The sequence below is a fragment of the Oncorhynchus mykiss genome, chromosome 12, assembly GCF_013265735.2.
Source record: "Oncorhynchus mykiss isolate Arlee chromosome 12, USDA_OmykA_1.1, whole genome shotgun sequence".
Taxonomy (NCBI): Eukaryota; Metazoa; Chordata; class Actinopteri; order Salmoniformes; family Salmonidae; genus Oncorhynchus; species Oncorhynchus mykiss.
In genome coordinates, this window is record NC_048576.1 from 27,603,423 (window position 1) to 27,624,242 (window position 20,820).

General features: G+C 42.7%; 3 protein-coding genes across 6 annotated transcripts; 2 read left to right on the plus strand and 1 right to left on the minus strand.

Moving 5' to 3' along the window:
• Positions 1–230: 230 nt before the first annotated feature.
• LOC110537312 lies at positions 231–3,212 on the minus strand. The gene has a single exon (XM_021623250.2). It carries the CDS (start codon positions 3,200–3,202, stop codon positions 902–904), a length of 2,301 nt encoding a protein of 766 aa, XP_021478925.2. The 5' UTR covers positions 3,203–3,212; the 3' UTR covers positions 231–901.
• A 7,952-nt stretch (positions 3,213–11,164) lies between these two features.
• LOC110537313 (charged multivesicular body protein 1b) lies at positions 11,165–15,820 on the plus strand. Its single transcript, XM_021623251.2, has 8 exons — positions 11,165–11,338; positions 11,834–11,931; positions 12,038–12,184; positions 12,460–12,528; positions 14,313–14,420; positions 14,607–14,650; positions 14,757–14,829; positions 15,102–15,820. Exons 1-8 carry the CDS (start codon positions 11,323–11,325, stop codon positions 15,144–15,146), a joined length of 600 nt encoding a protein of 199 aa, XP_021478926.1. The 5' UTR covers positions 11,165–11,322; the 3' UTR covers positions 15,147–15,820.
• A 387-nt stretch (positions 15,821–16,207) lies between these two features.
• Positions 16,208–20,526, plus strand: rraga (Ras-related GTP binding A). 4 transcript variants are annotated; one of them, XR_002475600.2, is made up of 10 exons: positions 16,208–16,526; positions 17,123–17,239; positions 17,399–17,498; positions 17,654–17,720; positions 17,819–18,041; positions 18,312–18,407; positions 18,483–18,605; positions 18,687–18,778; positions 18,868–19,000; positions 19,559–20,526. XR_002475600.2 is itself a non-coding variant. In XM_021623253.2 (10 exons), the coding sequence occupies exons 2-10, from the start codon at positions 17,213–17,215 to the stop codon at positions 19,660–19,662; spliced, it is 948 nt and encodes a 315-aa protein (XP_021478928.1). In that variant the 5' UTR covers positions 16,209–16,526; positions 17,123–17,212; the 3' UTR covers positions 19,663–20,523. The 4 variants fall into 4 exon arrangements, 3 of the variants coding, with proteins under 3 accessions (XP_021478928.1, XP_021478929.1, XP_021478930.1); XM_021623253.2 differs by having other exon boundaries at positions 16,209–16,526; positions 18,885–19,000; positions 19,559–20,523; XM_021623254.2 differs by having other exon boundaries at positions 16,219–16,392; positions 18,885–19,000; positions 19,559–20,523.
• Positions 20,527–20,820: the final 294 nt, after the last annotated feature.

Sequence of the window (20,820 nt, forward strand, 5' to 3'; positions counted from 1 at the left end):
TTTCCACCATAATTTGCAAATAAATTCATAAAAAATCCTACAATGTGATTTTCTGGATTTGTTTTTCTCATTTTCTCTGTCATAGTTGAAGTGTACCTATGATGAAAATTACAGGCCTCATCTTTTTAAGTGGGAGAACTTGCACAATTGGTGGCTGACTAAATACTTTTTTGCCCCACTGTATAAACTGGTTACAATGTAATTAGAGCAGTAAAAATATATTTGTTTGTCATACCTGTGGTATACAGTCTGATATACCATGGCTGTCAGCCAATCAGCATTCAGGACTCGAACCACCCAGTTAATAATATAAGAAACGCTCGGTCTACACTTCATACAGTATTTCTGTGATGTTAAACAACTTTCTCATTAATTGACAATCTAGGATCCCCCATCGCAGGAAGGTGACATAGGACTTGTTTGACATTGTAGCCGACAGTGCTGATGACTGATCTACAACTAATTTTGCATCATAAATACCTACTCATTATTATTTGTAAATCATTCAGTCAACATTTACCCACAATGCATCACAGATTTTATGCTCTTGAACACGGCCAAAGCCTGCCTGCCTGCCTGCCTGCCCTGCTGATGCAGCTAAAACAGCCATGTAAACGGTTCTTTCCCTCTGACATTTTCCCTCACAGCTATTCTCTCTCCCATTCAAAAGAACAACAAAAAATGTAACGGTGACGTGGTTGCCGGCCTTTATCTAAAGAACTCCAATCCTCCCTATTCTGCGTCCACTGTCTCTCACTTCATAGGCAGTGTCTTTTCAAAGCATTTAACAAACTGTGCTCATGCAGCCTGTTTTCTTTTTTAAATCTATTTTGTGCCTCTGGTTACAGAGTAGAACCATAGAACACAGCCCGCATGCTCTCCCCCACTCACATGCTGGGACCTACACCAGGCCGGTCTGCATGTGGACATGTAAAGGGTAGGGGTGGTAAAGGAGGGGAGGCTGTGCTGCCTGGGGAATGTAGTAGCTGCTGAATATGGGGTCAGCCATGTAAGGTGCAGGCTGGTAGAAGCAGGTGATGTTGGCAGTATTGGGAATGGCATTCTGTTCCCCCAGCACCCTCAGAGCCAGGACAGTGATCATATTGAGTGTCTGCCTCCGCTCATGTCCCATCAGGCACACTGTACTATCATCTATCACCCGACGCAGGGTCATCAGAAAGTCATATTTGCCCGTCTCCTCATCGCCAATAAAGTGGCAGCGCAGGTAGGCCTCGATTTTGCGCTGCTGCTCGCTGAGGTCAGGAAAGTCAATAAAGAAGCGGGAGCACATGTAACGCTCAAGGGACTTGATCTCTGTCTCACTGGCTGGCCTGAAGTTCCTCACGAGCAGGTCACTGTACTTCAGAAGTCCACCTCCTCTGATCTCCTCTGGGTTATGGGTGGCAATGAGTCGGAAGCGCAGGTGATCCATGGCTTGCTCAAAGTCACCATACATGCACTCTGCTACCACAGTGATGCTGACCCCGTCTTTTAAGGCCGAGCTTGGCCCTGGAAAGACTGTGGTTGTCTCTGGTGGACCTGGTTCCTGAGCAGCAGCAGGCTCAGACTCTGGGACTCTGTCCCCTGTGGTTTGAAGGGACACTGATTCCTGAGTAGCTTCTGAGTTGGGAGGCTTTTTTGAGTATTTCACCCTGACTATTTTTTCTATGTTGTGGGGTGTTGTGTTTTTATCTTGGGATGAAACAGCTGGAGTAAGGTGATCTGTGAGTGTTTTAGTGCTCTCTGAGTTCCTCTGTCTGGACCCTGAGGATGATGAATAATGGCCTTGATCAGTGTCTATTAAAGAGGGATTTGGTTGTATTTCTATAGGCTCAAACAGCTGTGTTGTCAGATCTGACAGATCTTTTAACAAAGACCATTTTTCAGGGAGTGATGAAGTGCTGCTCATCTTTTGTGACATCTTCCTTGGAGATTTAGGTGAGGGGCAAAAGTCAGGTACAACTTGCTGGGATGTGTCACAGGTTTTCTTGGCTGGGGGAAGGAATGAATGTTCAAGGTGTACGTTTTGTGTGACAGCAGTGCAGTCTTGGGATGTGGATTGAAGTATCACCTGAAGTTGAGCTTGCTCTTGTTGCAGTGCTGAGTTCTCTGTGAGCAACATGGGGGATGGATTGATGTCTTTTGACTCAGAAATCAATGACTCCTCTGTGTTACTTTGAGGGTCTACAGATGTATTTGGCACCAGAGGTTCCATCTCTTCTGTCATTGTTTTGGAGGATATAACTGAGAGGTAATCTGTATTCTGAACAAATTGTATTTTTACTGTATCAACTGTTAACACCACCACCTCTTCTACCTCTTCCTCATCCTCCAGAGATCCCAGGTCAAGCTCTGCTTTCGCTAACACTTCCTGTTCCTCTTGCTTTCCAGTTGCATGCACATCCATCAGATGCGATGATTCTTCCTTTTGAACAATAACCTCTTCACTGTGGCACAGACTGTCAGTGAAGTGTGTCATCATTGAGTCATTGTCTTTATCTTCTTTTAGATTCACAGAAGGGTACTGGGGTTCCATTATGGTTTTCTCTGCCCCTCTATCCGGATATAACACATTGCCATTGTGTGACTCCAATCCCTCACATTGACCCTCTTGCCTCCTCTCAGTCTCCCAATATGCCTCCAGCATATGGTCCAATATAATCTGGAAGGAGTCCACACTGAATTCAAACTGTCGTCGCAGGGAATTTACGAACCTGAGCCCCACAGTCTTACCCCTGTTATTGGACAGTGAGATTAGGCTCCAGCGGTCGTGCTCATTGAAGACCTTGACCATCTTCTGTACGTAGGCCTCCTTCATGGTGAGGCAGGTGATCTTGCGTCTGTTGACCCCATGGGGAAGGAGGTCTCGCAGGCTGCCCAGCACCACCTCCTTGATAACCTGGAAGTCCTCCTGTCTGGGCAGCTCCACTCCAAAGATGATGTCCAGGTCTCTGTAGCCCGTACCGTTGTCCCTGACCATCACATAGCTGGCGGTGGAGCCATTGAGGCGGATGTCCCTGACCCTGATCTCCCTCTCCACCAGCCGGTCCTTCACTACGTGGATGATGTCCATGGGTCTCACCTCCAGGGTGGGGAAGTTCCCTCGGCCGTGGATGGGGATCACCTCTGTCAACACCTGGTCCAGAGTCTGGACTTGCTCCAGGGTCAAGTTGTGGAATCTTCTATCCATTTGGAGCTCCATTATCTTGGGTTTACCTGCAAAAGGACACAATATTGTATTTGGAAGAACCTTGGTAATTTCATGCCACAAAATGTGTGTTCAATGGGAAAGATTCTAATGCATTTTACAACAAGTGAAGAAATACTATCATTCATTCATTCACATTGAGTTCAGGGGATGTCAATGTCAACACTGAAACAAGAGACACCAAAGGCACAGATTGCACCAATCCAAATTTAAAAAGCTGTGTTGGTACTACTAAGCATAAGATACTGCCTCAGCAGGATGGTGAGGCACCTCAAGGCACCATCTATGGAATATGCTGTAGGATGCCTCCTCCAACTCACAAATCTTGCCAGTTACTGTCACACATGTGCATCAGCCCCCCTTACACCCACATGAACACATGGGGGTGGAAGATGTAAAATGAAAAATTAATCAGAAAGGTAACAAGCTAGGAACTTCCTCTCATAAGAGAAGTAATATGAGCAAACCTTGTCCTTGTTGTTCTAGTTTGCACAATATCCTCTGATCCAAAGGTACAGTGCCTTACGAAAGTATTTGGCCCCCTTGAACTTTGCGACCTTTTGCCACATTTCAGGCTTCAAACATAAAGATATAAAACTGTACTTTTTTGTGAAGAATCAACAACAAGTGGGACACAATCATGAAGTGGAACGACATTTATTGGATATTTCAGACTTTTTTAACAAATCAAAAACTGAAAAATTGGGCGTGCAAAATTATTCAGCCCCTTTACTTTCAGTGCAGCAAACTCTCTCCAGAAGTTCAGTGAGGATCTCTGAATGATCCAATGTTGACCTAAATGACTAACGATGATAAATACAATCCACCTGTGTGTAATCAAGTCTCCGTATATATATGCACCTGCACTGTGATAGTCTCAGAGGTCCGTTAAAAGCGCAGAGAGCATCATGAAGAACAAGGAACACACCAGGCAGGTCCGCGATACTGTTGTGAAGAAGTTTAAAGCCGGATTTGGATACAAAAAGATTTCCCAAGCTTTAAACATCCCAAGGAGCACTGTGCAAGCGATAATATTGAAATGGAAGGAGTATCAGACCACTGCAAATCTACCAAGACCTGGCCGTCCCTCTAAACTTTCAGCTCATACAAGGAGAAGACTGATCAGAGATGCAGCCAAGAGGCCCATGATCACTCTGGATGAACTGCAGAGATCTACAGCTGAGTTGGGAGACTCTGTCCATAGGACAACAATCAGTCGTATATTGCACAAATCTGGCCTTTATGGAAGAGTGGCAAGAAGAAAGCCATTTCTTAAAGATATCCATAAAAAGTGTCGTTTAAAGTTTGCCACAAGCCACCTGGGAGACACACCAAACATGTGGAAGAAGGTGCTCTGGTCAGATGAAACCAAAATTGAACTTTTTGGCAACAATGCAAAACGTTATGTTTGGCGTAAAAGCAACACAGCTCATCACCCTGAACACACCATGCCCACTGTCAAACATGGTGGTGGCAGCATCATGGTTTGGGCCTGCTTTTCTTCAGCAGGGACAGGGAAGATGGTTAAAATTGATGGGAAGATGGATGGAGCCAAATACAGGACCATTCTGGAAGAAAACCTGATGGAGTCTGCAAAAGACCTGAGACTGGGACAGAGATTTGTCTTCCAACAAGACAATGATCCAAAACATAAAGCAAAATCTACAATGGAATGGTTCAAAAATAAACATATCCAGGTGTTAGAATGGCCAAGTCAAAGTCCAGACCTGAATCCAATCGAGAATCTGTGGAAAGAACTGAAAACTGCTGTTCACAAATGCTCTCCATCCAACCTCACTGAGCTTGAGCTGTTTTGCAAGGAGGAATGGGAAAAAATGTCAGTCTCTCGATGTGCAAAACTGATAGAGACATACCCCAAGCGACTTACAGCTGTAATTGCAGCAAAATGTGGCGCTACAAAGTATTAACTTAAGGGGGCTGAATAATTTTGCACGCCCAATTTTTCAGTTTTTGATTTGTTAAAAAAGTTTTAAATATCCAATAAATGTCGTTCCACTTCCTGATTGTGTCCCACTTGTTGTTGATTCTTCACAAAAAAATACAGTTTTATATCTTTATGTTTGAAGCCTGAAATGTGGCAAAAGGTCGCAAAGTTCAAGGGGGCCGAATACTTTTGCAAGGCACTGTAATAGTTTTATTTTCAACTGCTTAATTTGTGTATTTTAAACTTAGTGATAAATGAACTCATTGAAGAAAAAAATACTCTTGGCTGTCTATAAACAAATCAATAAGGCTACGTAAACATTTGGAAATGATATCCCACAAATATGATTAGCCTGATGTCGCCTACTTTGACACAGATTTAACATGAGCAGTGGTGGGAGGTCAACAGCTGGGGTATGTATTGATACGTTCCCACAAGAGCCAAAAGTTTGCATGGACAGTTCTTATGGAATCCACCACGTACTAGAATAATAGTCGCATGCTGCAGAATTGTAGTCTCATGTGCAACCCCTTCTCGCCCGCGCGCCTGCTCCCACTCTTTAGATAAAACTGTATGAGTCATACAGTCACTGAATAAAGCACCCTTCGCCGCGTCTTCTGGATTTTCTGCATGCGTGTAAAAAACATCGACACTTCTCACACATTCCCATTGTATATTTGAGACTTATGCTATACAAATATGGTATTTCAAGCAAAGAGTCCAGTTGTTGATAATCAGAATCGATCAAGTAAAATATTGCGTAGGCTATCAATCTGTTCTCTTGAGATTTTATTTTACAGTCCTTATTAGACTAAGTACTCAACGACGTGATGCCACGTATGCACAGTCTATGCAATTTACCTAAATAATATTTACAAACCCTTTATTAGCCTAGTGAACACTCACAGGACACTGAATAGACCACGCACGTAGACTACATAAACATGCTTAACAACAGCTAAATATTTTATTGGACAGAAACTAATAAAATATACAAAATAAAACATTTTGGTGAGTTTAGTCTACACCTCTTCTCCCACGTCTTCACCTGATGCAATATTGTTAGGTATAATTTACACACTGGCCAACATAGTTTGCTATTGTTTAATCCATCCATGGACAATGCAAATCATTAGCCTATCAAATGTACATATTTGTTTGATCCGTTTACATTCAAATTGTATAAGCACAAACCTTATTTATTTCGAAATTATTCCTGTATCAAATGTAACATGACAATGATCATGCAATTAAATAATTGACTTTAGCATACTCACCTAACTGCTGAATGAAATGGTAGAACTTAGCCAAACTATAGTGATAAAAACAACAAGTGATATCCAACAGGTTTAATTGGATCTCCGAGTCGTAGACACAATTCGTTATTATCTTGCTAAACTGTAGGTTCGTGCGTGATCGCTGTCCAACAAGACAGTGGTGCTGAAACAAACTGAAGTTCAACCACGCACTGTTTTCTCTCAACTGGGAGCGTAATGTAGTTTCCATGGCAATCTGGCGTCACGATGTTACGGGGAACGATACTCTGTCTGTTCATTATGGGATTATCTATCAATCAATCTACATATACAAAAGTATGTGGACACCCATTCAAATTAGTGGATTCGGCTATTTTCAGCCACACCAGTTGCTGACAGGTGTATAAAATCCATCATTGGATGCCACCTTTCCAATAAGTTAGTTCTGCACTGCTAGATCTGCCTAGGTCAACTGTAAGTGCTGTTTTTGGGAAGTGGAAACATTTAGGAGCAACAACGGCTCAGCTGCGAAGTGGTAGGCCACACACGCTCACAGAATGGGACCGCCAAGTGCCGAAGCATGTAGCGAGTAAAAATCATCAGTACTAAGTTCCAAACTGCCTCAGGAAGCAACGTCAGCACACTGTTTGTCTGGAGCTTAATGAAATGGGTTTCCATGGCCGAGCAGCCAATGGTGGCAAGCCCAAGATCACCATGTGCAATGCCAAGCGTTGGCTGGAGTGGTGTATAGCTTGCCACCATTGGACTCTGGAGCAGTGGAAACGCGTTCTCTGGAGTGATGTTTCCATCTGGCAGTCCGACGGACGAATCTGGGTTTGGTGGACTCCAGGAGAATGCTACCTGCCCGAATGCATAGTGCCAACTTTAAAGTTGGGTGGAGGAGGAATAATGGTCTGGAGCTGTTTTTCATGGTTTGGGTTAGGCCCCTTCCAGTGAAGGGAATTCTTAATGCTACAGCATACAATTACATTCTAGACGATTCTGTGCTTCCAACTTTGTGGCAACAGTTTTAGGCAAGGCCCTTTCCTGTTTCAGCATTACGATGCCCCCGTGCACAAAGCGAGGTCCATGGTTTGTCGAGATCAGTGTGGAAGAACTTGACTGGCCTGCACAGAGCCCGGATGTCAACCCCATCGAACACCTTTGGGATGAATTGGAATGCCGACTGCGAGCCAGGTTAAATCGACCAAAATCAGTGCCCGACCTCACTAATGCTCTTGTGCATGAATGGAAGCAAGTCCCTGCAGCAATGTTCCAACATCTAGTGGAAAGCCTTCCTAGAAGAGTGGATATTGTTATTGCAGCAAAGGGGGGGGACCAACTCCATATTAACGCCCATGATTTTGGAATGACATGTTTGAAGAGCAGGTGTTCACATACTTTTGGTTATGTAGTTTATCTGTCAATGTTTTCATACCCCTTGACTTATTCCACATTTTATTGTTACAGCCTGAATTCAAAATTGATTAAATATAGTTTTTTGACCCATCTACAGGTAATACCCCATAATGACAAAGGAAAAACAAGTTTTTAGAAATGTTATCAAATGTATAAATCAAATAAACTGATCACATTTACATAAGTATTCAGACCCTTTACTCAGTACTTTGTTGAGGCATCTTTGGTAGCGATTACAGCCTCGAGTCTTCTTGGGCATAACGCTACAAGCTTTGCACACCTGTATTTGGGGAGTATTTCCCATTGTTTTCTGCAGATCCTCTCAAGCTCTGTCAGGTTGGATGAGGAGAGTAGCTGCACAGCTATTTTCAGGTCTCTCAATAGATGTTCGATTGGGTTCAAGTCCGGGCTCTGGCTGGGCAACTCAAGGACATTCAAAGACTTGTCTCCAAGCCACTCCTGTGTTTTCTTGGCTGTGTGCTTAAGGTTGTTGTCCTTTTGGAAGGTGAACCGTTGCCACAGTCTGAGGTTCTGAGCGCTCTGGAGCAGGTTTTCATCAAGGATCTCTCTGTACCTTGCTCTGTTCATCTTGATCTTGACTAGTCACCCAGTCCCTGCCACTGAAAAAACATCCCCACCACATGATGCTACCACCACCATGCTTCACCGTAGGGTTGGTGCCCAGTTTCCTCCAGATGTGATGCTTCACATTCAGGCCAAAGAATTCAATTTTGGTTTCATCAGACCAGAGAATCTTGTTTCTCATGTTCTGAGAGTCTTTTGGTGCCTTTTGGCAAACTCCAAGTGGGCTGTCATGTGCCTTTTACTGAGGAGTGGCTTCTGTCAGGCCACTCCACCATAACGGCCTGATGAGTGGATTGCTGCAGAGATGGTTGTCCTTCTGGAAGGTTCTCCACAGAAGAACTCTGGAGCTTTGTCAGAGTGACCATCGGGTTGTGACCACCTCCCTGACCAAGGTGATTCTCCCCCGATTGCTCAGTTTGGCCGAGCGGCCAGCTCTAGGAAGGGTCTTGGTTGTTCCAAACTTCTTCCATTTAAAGAATGATAGAGGACACTGTGTTCTTGTGGACCTTCCGTGCTGGAGACATTTTTTGGTACCCTTCCGCAGATCTGTGCCTCGACACAATCCTTTCTCTGAGCTCTATGGACAATTCATTCAACCTCATGGCTTTGTTTTTGCTCTGACATGCACTGTCAACTGTGGGAGCTTATATAGACAGCTGCTTTGTCGTCATGGGTTATTGTGTGTAGAATGATGAGGGGGAAAAATGTATTCATTCAATTTTAGAATAAGGCTGTAAAATAACTGTGGAAAAAGTCAAGGTGTCTGAATATTTGCTATATACTGCAATAGCTGAATAGGATGACATTGACTGGAATACAGTATGTAAACATTATTAAAGTGACTAGTGTCCCATTATTAAAGTGACCAGTAATTCCATGTCTATGTACATAGGACAGCAACCTCTAAGGTGCAGGGTTGAGTAACCGGGTGGTAGCTGGCTAGTGACAGGGTGGAGGCCGGCTAGTGATGGCTATTTAACAGTTTGATGGCCTTGAGATATAAGCTGTTTTTCAGTCTCTCGGTCCCAGCTTTGATGCACCTGTACTGACCTCGCCTTCTGGATGATAGTGGGGTGAACAGGCCGTGGCTTGGGTGGTTGATGTCCTTGATTATCGTTTTGGCTTACCTGTGACATTGGGTGCTGTATGTGTCCTGCAGGGCAGGCAGTGTGCCCCTGGAGATGCGTTGGGAAGACCTCACCACCCTGTGGAGAGCCCTGCAGTTGCCATACCATGCAGTGATACAGCCCTACAGGATGATCTCAATGGTGCATCTTTAAATGTTTGTAAGGGTCTTAAGGGCCAAGCCAAATTTCTTTAGCCTCCTGAGGTTGAAGAGCTGCTGTTGCGCCTTCTTCACCACATTGTCTATGGGTGGACCATTTCAGATTGTCAGTGATGTGTACGGCAAGAAACAAGAAGCTTTTCACCTTCTTCACTGCGGTCCCGTCGATGGGGATGGGTGCGTGCTCCCTCTGCTGTTTCCTGATCAGTTTGATCAGTTCCTTTGTTTTGTTGATGTTGAGGGAGAAGTTATTTTCTTGGCACCACTCCGCCATGGCTCTCACCTCCTCCCTGTAGGCTATCTTGTTATTGTTGGTAATCAGGCCTACTACTGTTGTCTGCAAACGTAATGATTGAGTTGGAGGCCTGCGTGGCCATGCAGTTATGGGTGAACAGGGAGTACAGGAGAGGTCGGAGCACGCACCCCTTTGGGGCTCCTGTGTTGAGGATGTTGTTTCCTACCTTCAACATGTGGGGGCGGCCCATCAGGAGGTCCATGACCCATTTGCACAGGGCGGGGTTCAGACCCAGGGCCCCGAGCTTAATGATGAGCTTGGAGGGTACTATGGTGTTGAAGGCTGAGCTGTAGTCAATGAACAGTATTCTTACATAGGTATTCCTCTTGTCCAGATGGGATAGGGCAGCTTGCAGTGCAATGGCGATTGCGTGGTATGCATATCTATTGGGGCAGTATGCAAATTGAAGTGGGTCTATGGTGTCAGGTAAGGTGGAGGTGATGTGATCCTTAACTAGCCTCTCAAAGTACTTCATGATGACAGAAGGGAATGACAGTCATTTAGTTCAGTTGCCTTTGCTTTCTTGGGTACAGGAAAAATGGTGGACATCTTGAAGCGGGGACAGCAGACTGGGATAGGAAGAGATTGAATAACACTCCAGACAGCTGGTCTGCACATGCTCTGAGGATGTGGCTAGGATAGTGTTATGGGAGTTTGTGTTATTGGGAAATTGCACTCCTCCAGGATTGGTGAATAAATGCCTCAGTATCATTTAGGGGTGAATGAGCAGACATTCATAGAGCAGAGCAGGAGGAGCTTGGGAGGAATGCACTGGCTGCCTCAAAGGGGGGGAATATTATATCAGACAGAGGGTGAGTCATCCCCTCACTCACCGCCGTGATCCAGAGACGCAAACCTAATCATCACTCAAGCTCGATTCCCGCCCACTCCCCAGTTATGCCACCACCAGCACAACTTGTCTTTGAGGGGAACCCCCAGCACTAACCTGATTGGATTGACTCTGCACTGACATACCACCAGAGATAAGGGATAGAGGGAGGACAAGGCTGTGCACATAATAGATAGCAATTTTGTGGCAAATGTAATAATCCTGAATAAATGTAATAATTCCAGAACTTTACACGTCTATTCAGACATCCACTGACAGAAATAAAATTGTTATTTTTTGGGGTTGTTAGTGACGTCAAATGCAACGCATTGGAGACGCCTGATCATGTGATGGAGACGTCATATTTGGGTAGTGTGCCCGGAAGTATCAACGATAGTAAAATTAAAATAGGAAAAGCAAGTGCTGCATTACGTTTAAATCAAGAAGAATAGGAGCAATAACAAGATATTAATTATCGGACCATCAAGGACCCTACCAGCATGTCGAATATGGATAGTATCCTTTGTAAGAGTGTTAGCTAGGCGTGAAAATGGCACCAGGAAATATAGGTAGACAAGGAAGGCCTCTGTTAAGTTCATGATAAAGCCTCGTCTGAAGAGGATTTTAAAATAGCTATATATGTATCAGGTTTAGATTTGTATTTAAGCATAAAGTTTATACTTGTATTACTTGGTGACAAATGTAAACGCTTGTTTGCTCTTATTGATATTGTAACGACATCTGCCAAAGTAGGCATAATCTATAAATACACAACCAGTTTAGTAAACAATTTTACTAGTCTGAAGACACCCAGTGCCTGGTAGCATGGCTGGCATTTTCAGTTTATTCACATGTCTATATCACAGGTATTTCATTTTGGTGGTGGAAGCACGTCACCATCGAGTAAAGTTTGTTTGTATAGAGGGTATGAAGAAAGTTTCAGTATTTGTACCCCTTTGGGTTTAATTTATGTATGACAATTTTGACACAGTCTTTAACGTCACGTCACAGAGCATCTCTTCAATCTCAAGTTTTCAGCCAAAGAACTGCAACGAAACTCTAAGAAATGTGACAAAGAGGAAAAGGCAGAGAAGGCCAAAGTCAAAAAAGTAAGTAGGCTTTTTACATCGTTAGTCAATCCCTGAATCACCTCACCTTAACTCTGAACATATCAACTGAGAATGTAGGGATACTGAACCTTTATCCTTGCCATAGGCTATCCAAAAAGGAAATGTGGAAGTGGCACGGATCCATGCGGAAAACGCCATCAGACAGAAGAACCAGTCTGTCAACTTCCTTAGGATGAGCGCTCGGATCGATGCAGTGGCCTCCAGGGTCCAAACAGCAGTCACAATGAACAAGGTGCAGTTGTTATACATACCTATGAGACTTCACACACCAATGTTCTTGTTTTGTAGATAAACATTTGTTCACACTTTACAACACGTAAAATATTGGTTTGGATGTTCAAAATGGAGACACTAATTCTGCTTAAGATGGTTCCACACTTTTTTACTTTGGAGGGAAAATTTGGTGCAATGTTGTGTGAAAGTGCAAGGTAACTACGGCAACAATGGCTGTGTCCAACGACACAGCAAGGTACCTTTCTATTTAAGTAATGTTGGTTAATTCTACAGGTCACTAAATCTATGGCTGGAGTGGTGAAAGGCATGGATGCCACACTGAAGAGTATGAACCTGGAGAAGGTAAAATGTGTATTTTTTTATTTTATTTGGATCCCCATTAGCTGTTGCAAAACCAGCAGCTATTCTTCCACACAAAACATGAAACATGGCACAATACAGAACATTAATAGATAAGAACAGCTCGAGGACAGAACTACATACATTTTAAAATGTCACACACAGCCTCCACATCAGTACAGCCGTCTTCATCGACCTGACCAAGGCTTTCGACTCTTGTCAATCACTGCATTCTTATCGGCAGACTCAATAGCCTTGGCTTCTCAAATGACTGCCTCACCTGGTTCACCAACTACTTTTCAGATAGAGTTCAGTGTGTCAAATCAGAGGGCCTGTTGTCAGGACCTCTGGCAGTCTCAATGGGGGTGTCACAGGGTTCAATTCTCGGGCCGACTCTTTTCTCTGTATACATCAATAATGTCGCTCTTGCTGCTGGTGATTCTCTGATCCACCTCTACACAAACGACATCATTCTGTATATTTCTGGCCCTTCTTTGGACACTGTGCGAACAAACCTCCAAACGAGCTTCAACGCCATACAACACTCCTTCCGTGGCCTCCAACTGCTTTTAAATGCTCTAAGTGCATGCTCTCCATCTGATTGCTGCCCGCACCCTCCCGCCCGACTAGCATCACTACTCTGGACGGTTCTAACCTAGAATATGTGGACAACTACAAATACCTAGGTGTCTGGTTAGACTTTAAACTATCCTTCCAGACTCACGTTAAGCATCTCCAATCCAAAATTAAATCTAGAAAGCCCCCTTCACTCATGCTGCCAAACATACCCTCGTAAAACTGACTATCCTACCGATCCTTGACTTTGGTGATGACATTTACAAAATAGCCTCCATCACTACTCAGCAAACTGGATGTAGTCTATCACAGTGCCATCTGTTTTGTCATATTTGATGCCAAACCCACTGGCTCCAAGTCATCTATAAGTCTTTGCTAGGTAAAGCCCCGCCTTATCTCAGCTCTCTGGTCACCATAGCAACACCCACCCATAGCACGCACTCCAGCAGGTATATTTATTTCACTGGTCATCCCCAAAGCCAACACTTCCTTTGGCTGCCTTTCCTTTCAGTTCTCTGCTGCCAATGACTGGAACGAATTGCAAAAATCACTGAAGTTGGAGTCTTATATCTCCCTCACTAACTTTAAGCATCAGCTGTGTACAGGTACAGTGAATCTGTAAATGGCACACCCAACTACCTCATCCCCATATTATTACTTACTCTCTTGCTCTTTTGCACCCCAGTATCTCTACTTGCTCATCATCATCTGCATATCTATCACTCCAGTGTTAATGCTAAATGGTAATTATTTCGCCTCTATGGCCTATTTATTGCCTACCTCCATACTCTTCTACATTTGCCCACACTGTACATAGATTTTTCTATTGTGTTATTGACTGTACGTTTGTTTGTGTAACTGTTGTTTTTGTCGCACTGCTTTGTTTTATCTTGGCCAGGTCGCAGTTGTAAATGATAACTTGTTCTCAACTGGCCAACCTGGTTAAATAAAGATGAAATAAAAACATGCACACAAAATATATAGGTCACTTTGCACCGTCTTTATTGGTTTTTTTAATCCAGGTTTTGCTGTTTACTTGAGCAATCACAGATGGGAGTTCCGTGCAATCATGGCTGTGTGTGCACACATAATGCTGGTAGTCAAATACAGCTATTTGATAGGTGTCACTCTCTTTTTAGACAGTATACGTCTTATGTTCTTCACAATCACAATGAGAGGGAAATTGTGTAATGAATGTCTCATCTCTCTAGATCTCAGGCCTCATGGACAAGTTTGAACATCAATTTGAGACATTGGATGTGCAGACAGCCCAAATGGAGGACACCATGAGTAGCACAACCACACTTACCACACCACAGGTAATGATGATTTTCTGTGCTCCTGCTAGACAGACCTTTTGTCTTTGACCAGATGTGTGGCCTTTAATCTTGAAGTCTGTAACAGTAAATGCACACCCAAGATCATGACGAGATACATTTATTTTGATTAGTTTATTCTGCTCTGTTCACAAACAATGGAGATTAACAGTCAGTGACGTGTTTCAGAATCAAGTGGATTCACTGATGCACGAATTGGCTGATGAAGCAGGGTGAGTATTCCTCATTTTGTGGTTTTCTCTATTCTTGAAAAAACTTGTATATAAAGGATGAAAAGGTAATGAATAGCAATTTGTTCTTCTGTTTCTTTATGTTTAGTTTGGACCTGAACATGGAGCTCCCACAGGGGCAGACTGGATCAGTGGGCACCAGTGTAGCATCAGTAGAGCAGGTACAGAAACAGGCCCTGAACAAGAGCCATTATATACCCTACCACACTTTCAATTGTCTACTGAACAGGATATTTAAAATAAATTATTGGGATAATAGAGCAATGATAACGTTGCTGATATTATTATTGTAGCTGTGCCTCAGGCTTGCAGAAATATTGCCCTCAGCCCCACCTCTCACCCTTCTTACACAATAAAAAAAAGTTATATTTTTAGAGATGTCTGACTTACTGCATCTGCAACAACATAACACCTGTTTTTCTTTTGTTTTCAGGATGAACTGTCTTCAAGGCTTGCCAAACTCCGAGACCAAATGTAAAGGAAGAACTCAGTCTGAGACCTCAATGCATGGCCTGAACTGGCCTAAAAATCCAAGACCTGCTGTTCTTTTCATAATGTCTTTGTCTCTCATTTAGTTTCTCTTTAAATGTATACCTTTAAGAGCCTTGTCCTTGAGTCCTTTATTGGTGTTCGAAATGTACTATTTTATATAGAGAGTATAAAGGTACAGGAATATAGTCCACCAGCCTACTAACACAGACTTATTGGTTATGGAAAATTCATGATTTAAAAAATATAATAACTGGTATGGTTGCATCTCCAACTGATGCTTTTTGTATATCTTTTTTTTATTGTGTTGTAGTTTGGCAGACCTCTTGTGTCTTAAAAGGAAACTACAATGTTATATGATGCGTTTCTTTCCGGTGTCCCTCCATTTACCCATTTCCTGACAAGATATTTTATTCACGTGAATAATTGTGTTTTAAAAAAATTATGTGTATATATTCCCCTATCCTGTATCAGAACGGCATGGTTTTATGAAGAGATTGGTTGGTTGATTATTACATTTGATAACTCTTGAGTTTTGGGGTTGTTTTTTGTGTCTACACAGTTTAGGGTATTAGATAATACAATTTTATACTGTAGGCCGTCATTGTAAATAAGAATTTGTTCTTAACTGACTTGCCTAGTTAAATAAAAATAACACCTTTAGCCTCTTGTACCTTTTTCAGTCTCATTTCCATGTACATCTCACCCTATTTGCATGTATGTAAACAATGTTGAAAATAATAGGGTTTAAAGCAGTGCTTGACTTGGACCGAAATAGGTGCCTGTACTCATTTGGGTTCTGGTACTGTTTATATTTAAGTGCAGGAGCGCAACAATGCTTTTGAGCTAATATTCTATTTAGAGGAACAGGAGCTCAAGCAGTAAAACATGTGAGGTGCAGGTACTAATTCAAGCTCTGGTTTAAAGATAAATGTTGAATGCACATGTCAAAATGACATAGTCTGATGAAATTAGCCACGTTACAACAAAAATATCCCCAAGATTTGACGCTTTGGAACGCACTCACACTTACGCATTCTTGGGTCACGTGAATTGCCCCCTCCCAGCTAGTAATCACGTGAAATATCTAAGACGCTGTATAGACAGTGGAGTTAGTTTCTGTACCTCTCTCGCTACTCAACTAACCAAATATTTATAAAAGTCGTTTTTTTCTGTTATTATTTTACGAGCCTCGACCAGCCTCTTCAGGTGATCACGCATCAGATGACCCGTCGGTAGTATAATCGTAACCGAATGATATTGCATGTTTTGTGGGCCTGGCAGATAACGTTAGCTAGCATCAGCATGTTTGTGGAGGCTTAAACACAGCAAGCAATGGACCTGTCCGCTCGCTAGCTATCTAAATCAAGTAATGTATAAGCTATTTTAAATCGAAAATATTGACATAACTATATAGTTACTGAATATTTTGTCAATAATTTAGCAATTTTTCATCGCAAGCGAGTAAACTAAACCTTTTCTGAATGTTGTTTAACGTTATTAGCTTGCTAAGTTCGTTAGTTAGCTCACTTGTTGTACATAGCCAACGTTAGTTTTATGTAGTTAGTTATTTTGATTGTTGAGAATGTAGCAAACTACACCAACATTGTAGTACATCTCTGGCTACACTTCAATACCAAAGTTACACTTCCCTTTCTTCATTTCACTTTTTATGCGGTATCCCCTTTTGTAAATAATATTTGCTAATTTGTGCAATGTATAACACTGGTAGTGCAAATGCTTTAATTTACACTTTTCACATATCCTAACTATATCTGGCCCTCTAGTGTCATATAAGCTAGTAATCATATACTCTTGCAATCTAGATAATTTACCTATTATGTAGCTAACATTTTTTTTTACCTTACCAACTGTTTAGTTTGGGTGATACTAGCTAGTAATTACATCACATTAGAGATAATGACATATCTGTATTTATTCTCCATGTTATGTCTTCTGCTGAAGCTGTAAGTGATACGAACAGAAAGCCTGCTGAAGAGGGCCAAAGTCAGACTGACTAGATTTCAACATTCTGCAAACTGAAAGATTAAGGGGATGTCAAGCACAGCCATGAAGAAAAAGGTAGATCAATAAAAAATTAACTCTACACTGGTATTTGTAAGAATTTAAACACAACATTTTCAGTGACAATAGACACTGGGGGCTCAGAAGAGTTGTAGGAGTCTGTGGTTGTCCCCCTATAGAAATTCCCCTTATGCAATTGGTTGACGTTCTCTAAAGGTGTTGCTGATGGGCAAGAGTGGGTCTGGGAAGACGAGCATGAGATCGATCATCTTTGCCAACTACATAGCCCGAGACACACGCCGCCTTGGAGCCACGAGTAAGCACTAGCTAAAGTTTCTAAACTAAATACATTTTTAAGCCAGTTGAAAATGTAATAATTTCAATTGTTGTCCGATAGCTAAGTTGTGTTGCATTGATGCTCACCCTATTCTAATTATTGAATTTTCTTTCTCCTATCCTCTTGCGACTTAGTTGATGTGGAGCACTCCCATGTGCGATTCCTTGGCAATCTGGTTTTGAACTTGTGGGACTGTGGAGGGTAAGTCAACCAGTCTCTTTCAGCCTCATTTGACAAGCTGTAGGGTGTTTCTCTATGTGTATCACCACAATTAACACTCTGCTTCCTGTGTCTGTCAGACAAGACACTTTCATGGAGAACTACTTTACCAGCCAGAGAGACAACATATTCAGGAACGTGGAGGTACTGATCTATGTGTTCGATGTGGAGAGCCGTGAGCTGGAGAAGGACATGCATTACTACCAGTCCTGTCTGGAGGCGATCCTCCAGAACTCCCCCGACGCCAAGGTCTTCTGCCTGGTGCACAAAATGGATCTTGTTCAGGAGGACCAGAGAGACCTGGTGAGCTGGGGTTCACACAAAACACCATGCCGATCAGACACTTAATGTTTTAATGCATCAACTCATATTCACTTATTTATACACACATTGAATTTTAAGACATGTTTCACTAGGAATCTGGCTTAACACTTTTGCGGCACTCAGATATTTATTCAAATGGCCAGAGAGCTCCACCACTAACCAACCTTTTAGGAGGCTATTTATTTAGCATGGGGGTGTACTCAACTCTTAACACCTATGTGGAAGAGTGATTGTCCTCCCTTTCTCCAGATCTTTAAGGAGCGTGAAGAGGACCTGAGGCGTCTGTCCAGGCCATTGGCTTGCACCTGCTTCAGAACATCAATCTGGGATGAAACACTGTACAAGGTAGCTGCTCTGTCTGTATGACTGTTTATCTCTGTTCCCTCAGATAAGTCTCTAACATCTTGTTTCTCTCTTAAGGCATGGTCCAGTATTGTTTACCAGCTGATCCCCAATGTACAGCAGCTGGAGACAAACCTGCGTAACTTTGCCCAGATCATTGAGGCAGATGAAGTGCTTCTGTTTGAGAGAGCCACTTTTCTGGTGAGAGTTGCTAGCTATTGAAAACGGCTTTGTTGGATGAGTAGGAAATTATGTAATTTCTGGTGGTAATGTTTGTTACAGGTAATCTCTCACTACCAGTGCAAAGAGCAGCGTGATGCTCACCGCTTTGAGAAGATCAGCAACATCATCAAACAGTTCAAGCTCAGTTGTAGGTGAGGTCATCCTCCAGAAGGAACATGTCTCTTTGGTGACCTTACTGCATCTCGACCTGGTATCTCTCTTTGGTGTTTTCATGATGCAGTACTTTGGTGTTTGCAGTAAACTGGCAGCCTCCTTCCAGAGCATGGAGGTGAGGAACTCCAACTTTGCGGCCTTCATTGATGTCTTCACCTCTAATACATATGTTATGGTGATCATGTCGGACCCCTCCATACGTAAGTATAGCCATTATTACTATTATTATTATTTATTATTAAGGACTTGTTTGTACATGAGAAAATATATCTACTGTAAGTCAATCAATCAAATATATTTATAAAGCCATTTTTATATCAGCAGATGTCAAAGTGCTATACATACAGAAACCCAGCCTAAAAGCCCAAAGAGCAAGCGACGCAGATGTAGAAGTATGGTGGCTAGGAAAAACTCCCTAGAAAGGCAGGACCCTAGGAAGAAACCTAGAGAGGAACCAGGCTCTGAGGGGTGGCAAGTCATCTTCTGGGTGTGCCGGTTGGAGATTATAACAGGCCAGAATGTTCTCAAAGATATTCAAACATTCATAGATGACCAGCAGGGTTAAATAATAATCACAGTGGTTGTAGAGGGTGCAACAAGTTAGTACATCAGGAGTAAATGTCACTTGGCTTTTCATAGCTGGGCATTCAGAGGTCGAGACAGCAGATGCGATAGAAAGAGTTGAAAACAGCAGATCTGGGACAAGGTAGTACGTCCGGTGAACATGACACTGTAAATAATGTTGTCTCTACTTATAGCTTCTGCAGCCACACTCATTAACATCCGCAACGCCAGGAAACACTTTGAGAAGCTGGAGCGTCTGGATGGACCAAAGCACAGCCTGACCATGCGTATGCGCTAAGCACTGCATCTGGACCAGGGGGTGCCAGCCAGCTGAACCAATCAGTCCACAGACAGCTAACTACAGGCTGTGGTCCAGCCTTGACCAACGCATATGAGCAGCCCTGCACTGTGCTACCCTGTCTCACTCAATCACATGTTTTTCCTACAGAAGATTCTGTTTTCCTTTAAGTCAAATCTTTGTTGATCTCATGTATCATGAACTGTGATGCTTTTCTCAAACATGTCAGATTTAAAAAAAAATCTATACAGAAAAATCTATTAAATGCTCATATTTTACTGTTAGGGGATACCAATGCTGTCTTGGTCTGTCACAGTCACTCTGTAAATGGTAAGCACAGTATGTTGATTAAAAAAGGAGCCTCAGAAATGATTTTCTGCTTTGCATAGTCAAGTGACTATCTTTACAGTGATCTGCTGTTGTCAAGGCTAGTGTTACGTTACTATGTGGATGTGATGAGTGCTACCTCACCATGCCATCTCATGTAGTCAAGGCTTTGACGCTGAATTCTATGAATCAGGGCTCTAAAACCCTGTTCCTGGTGAGCTATGGTCCTGTAGGTTTTCACTCCAAACCCTAATATAGCAAACCTGTTTCTAACAATTAGCTGGTTGATAATCTGAACCAGATTAGTAACAAATGGGGTTGGAGCAAAAACCTACAGAAGGGTAGTGCTCCAGGAACATGGTTTGAGACCTGTCATCAATGCTTTGAGGTGATGGAAACTGGTGGGGGGTGGGATATGGGTGTGAGCTCAACAAATACAGTATCTCACACACTGTTGAACACTGGAAAACACATTTTGTGAAGACTTTAAACCTGGAATAGTGCATTCATGCATAAATAAAACATATTTAGAAATAAGTCTGGTGTGTTCTGCAACATGTGACAAGGAATATAATATGGTGTAGGTTTTGTTGATTTTTTTTGGTACTTTTTACACCATTTTTCGTGATATTCAACTGGTAGTTAGTCTTGTCCCATCGCTGCAACTCCCGTACGGACTCGGGAGGGGTGAAGGTCGAGAGCCATGTGGCAGGGTTGTCCTTCGAAACACGACCCTGCCAAACTACACTGCTTCTTGACACACTGCTCGCTTAATAAGGATTAGACCCTTTTTTTTCAATTTTCGCCTAAAATGACATACCCAAATCTAAC

Bases quoted from the DNA above. Each gene is read 5' to 3' on its own strand.
- LOC110537312 (XM_021623250.2), bottom strand. From the start codon at position 3,202: ATGGAGCTCCAAATGGATAGAAGATTCCACAACTTGACCCTGGAGCAA.
- LOC110537313 (XM_021623251.2), top strand. The intron at 12,185-12,459 runs GTGCAGTTGTTA...TTAATTCTACAG, and splicing joins CAGCAGTCACAATGAACAAG to GTCACTAAATCTATGGCTGG. The intron at 14,651-14,756 runs GTGAGTATTCCT...CTTTATGTTTAG, and splicing joins GAATTGGCTGATGAAGCAGG to TTTGGACCTGAACATGGAGC.
- rraga (XM_021623253.2), top strand. From the start codon at position 17,213: ATGTCAAGCACAGCCATGAAGAAAAAG. The intron at 17,499-17,653 runs GTAAGCACTAGC...CTTGCGACTTAG, and splicing joins ACGCCGCCTTGGAGCCACGA to TTGATGTGGAGCACTCCCAT. The intron at 18,606-18,686 runs GTGAGAGTTGCT...TGTTTGTTACAG, and splicing joins TTGAGAGAGCCACTTTTCTG to GTAATCTCTCACTACCAGTG.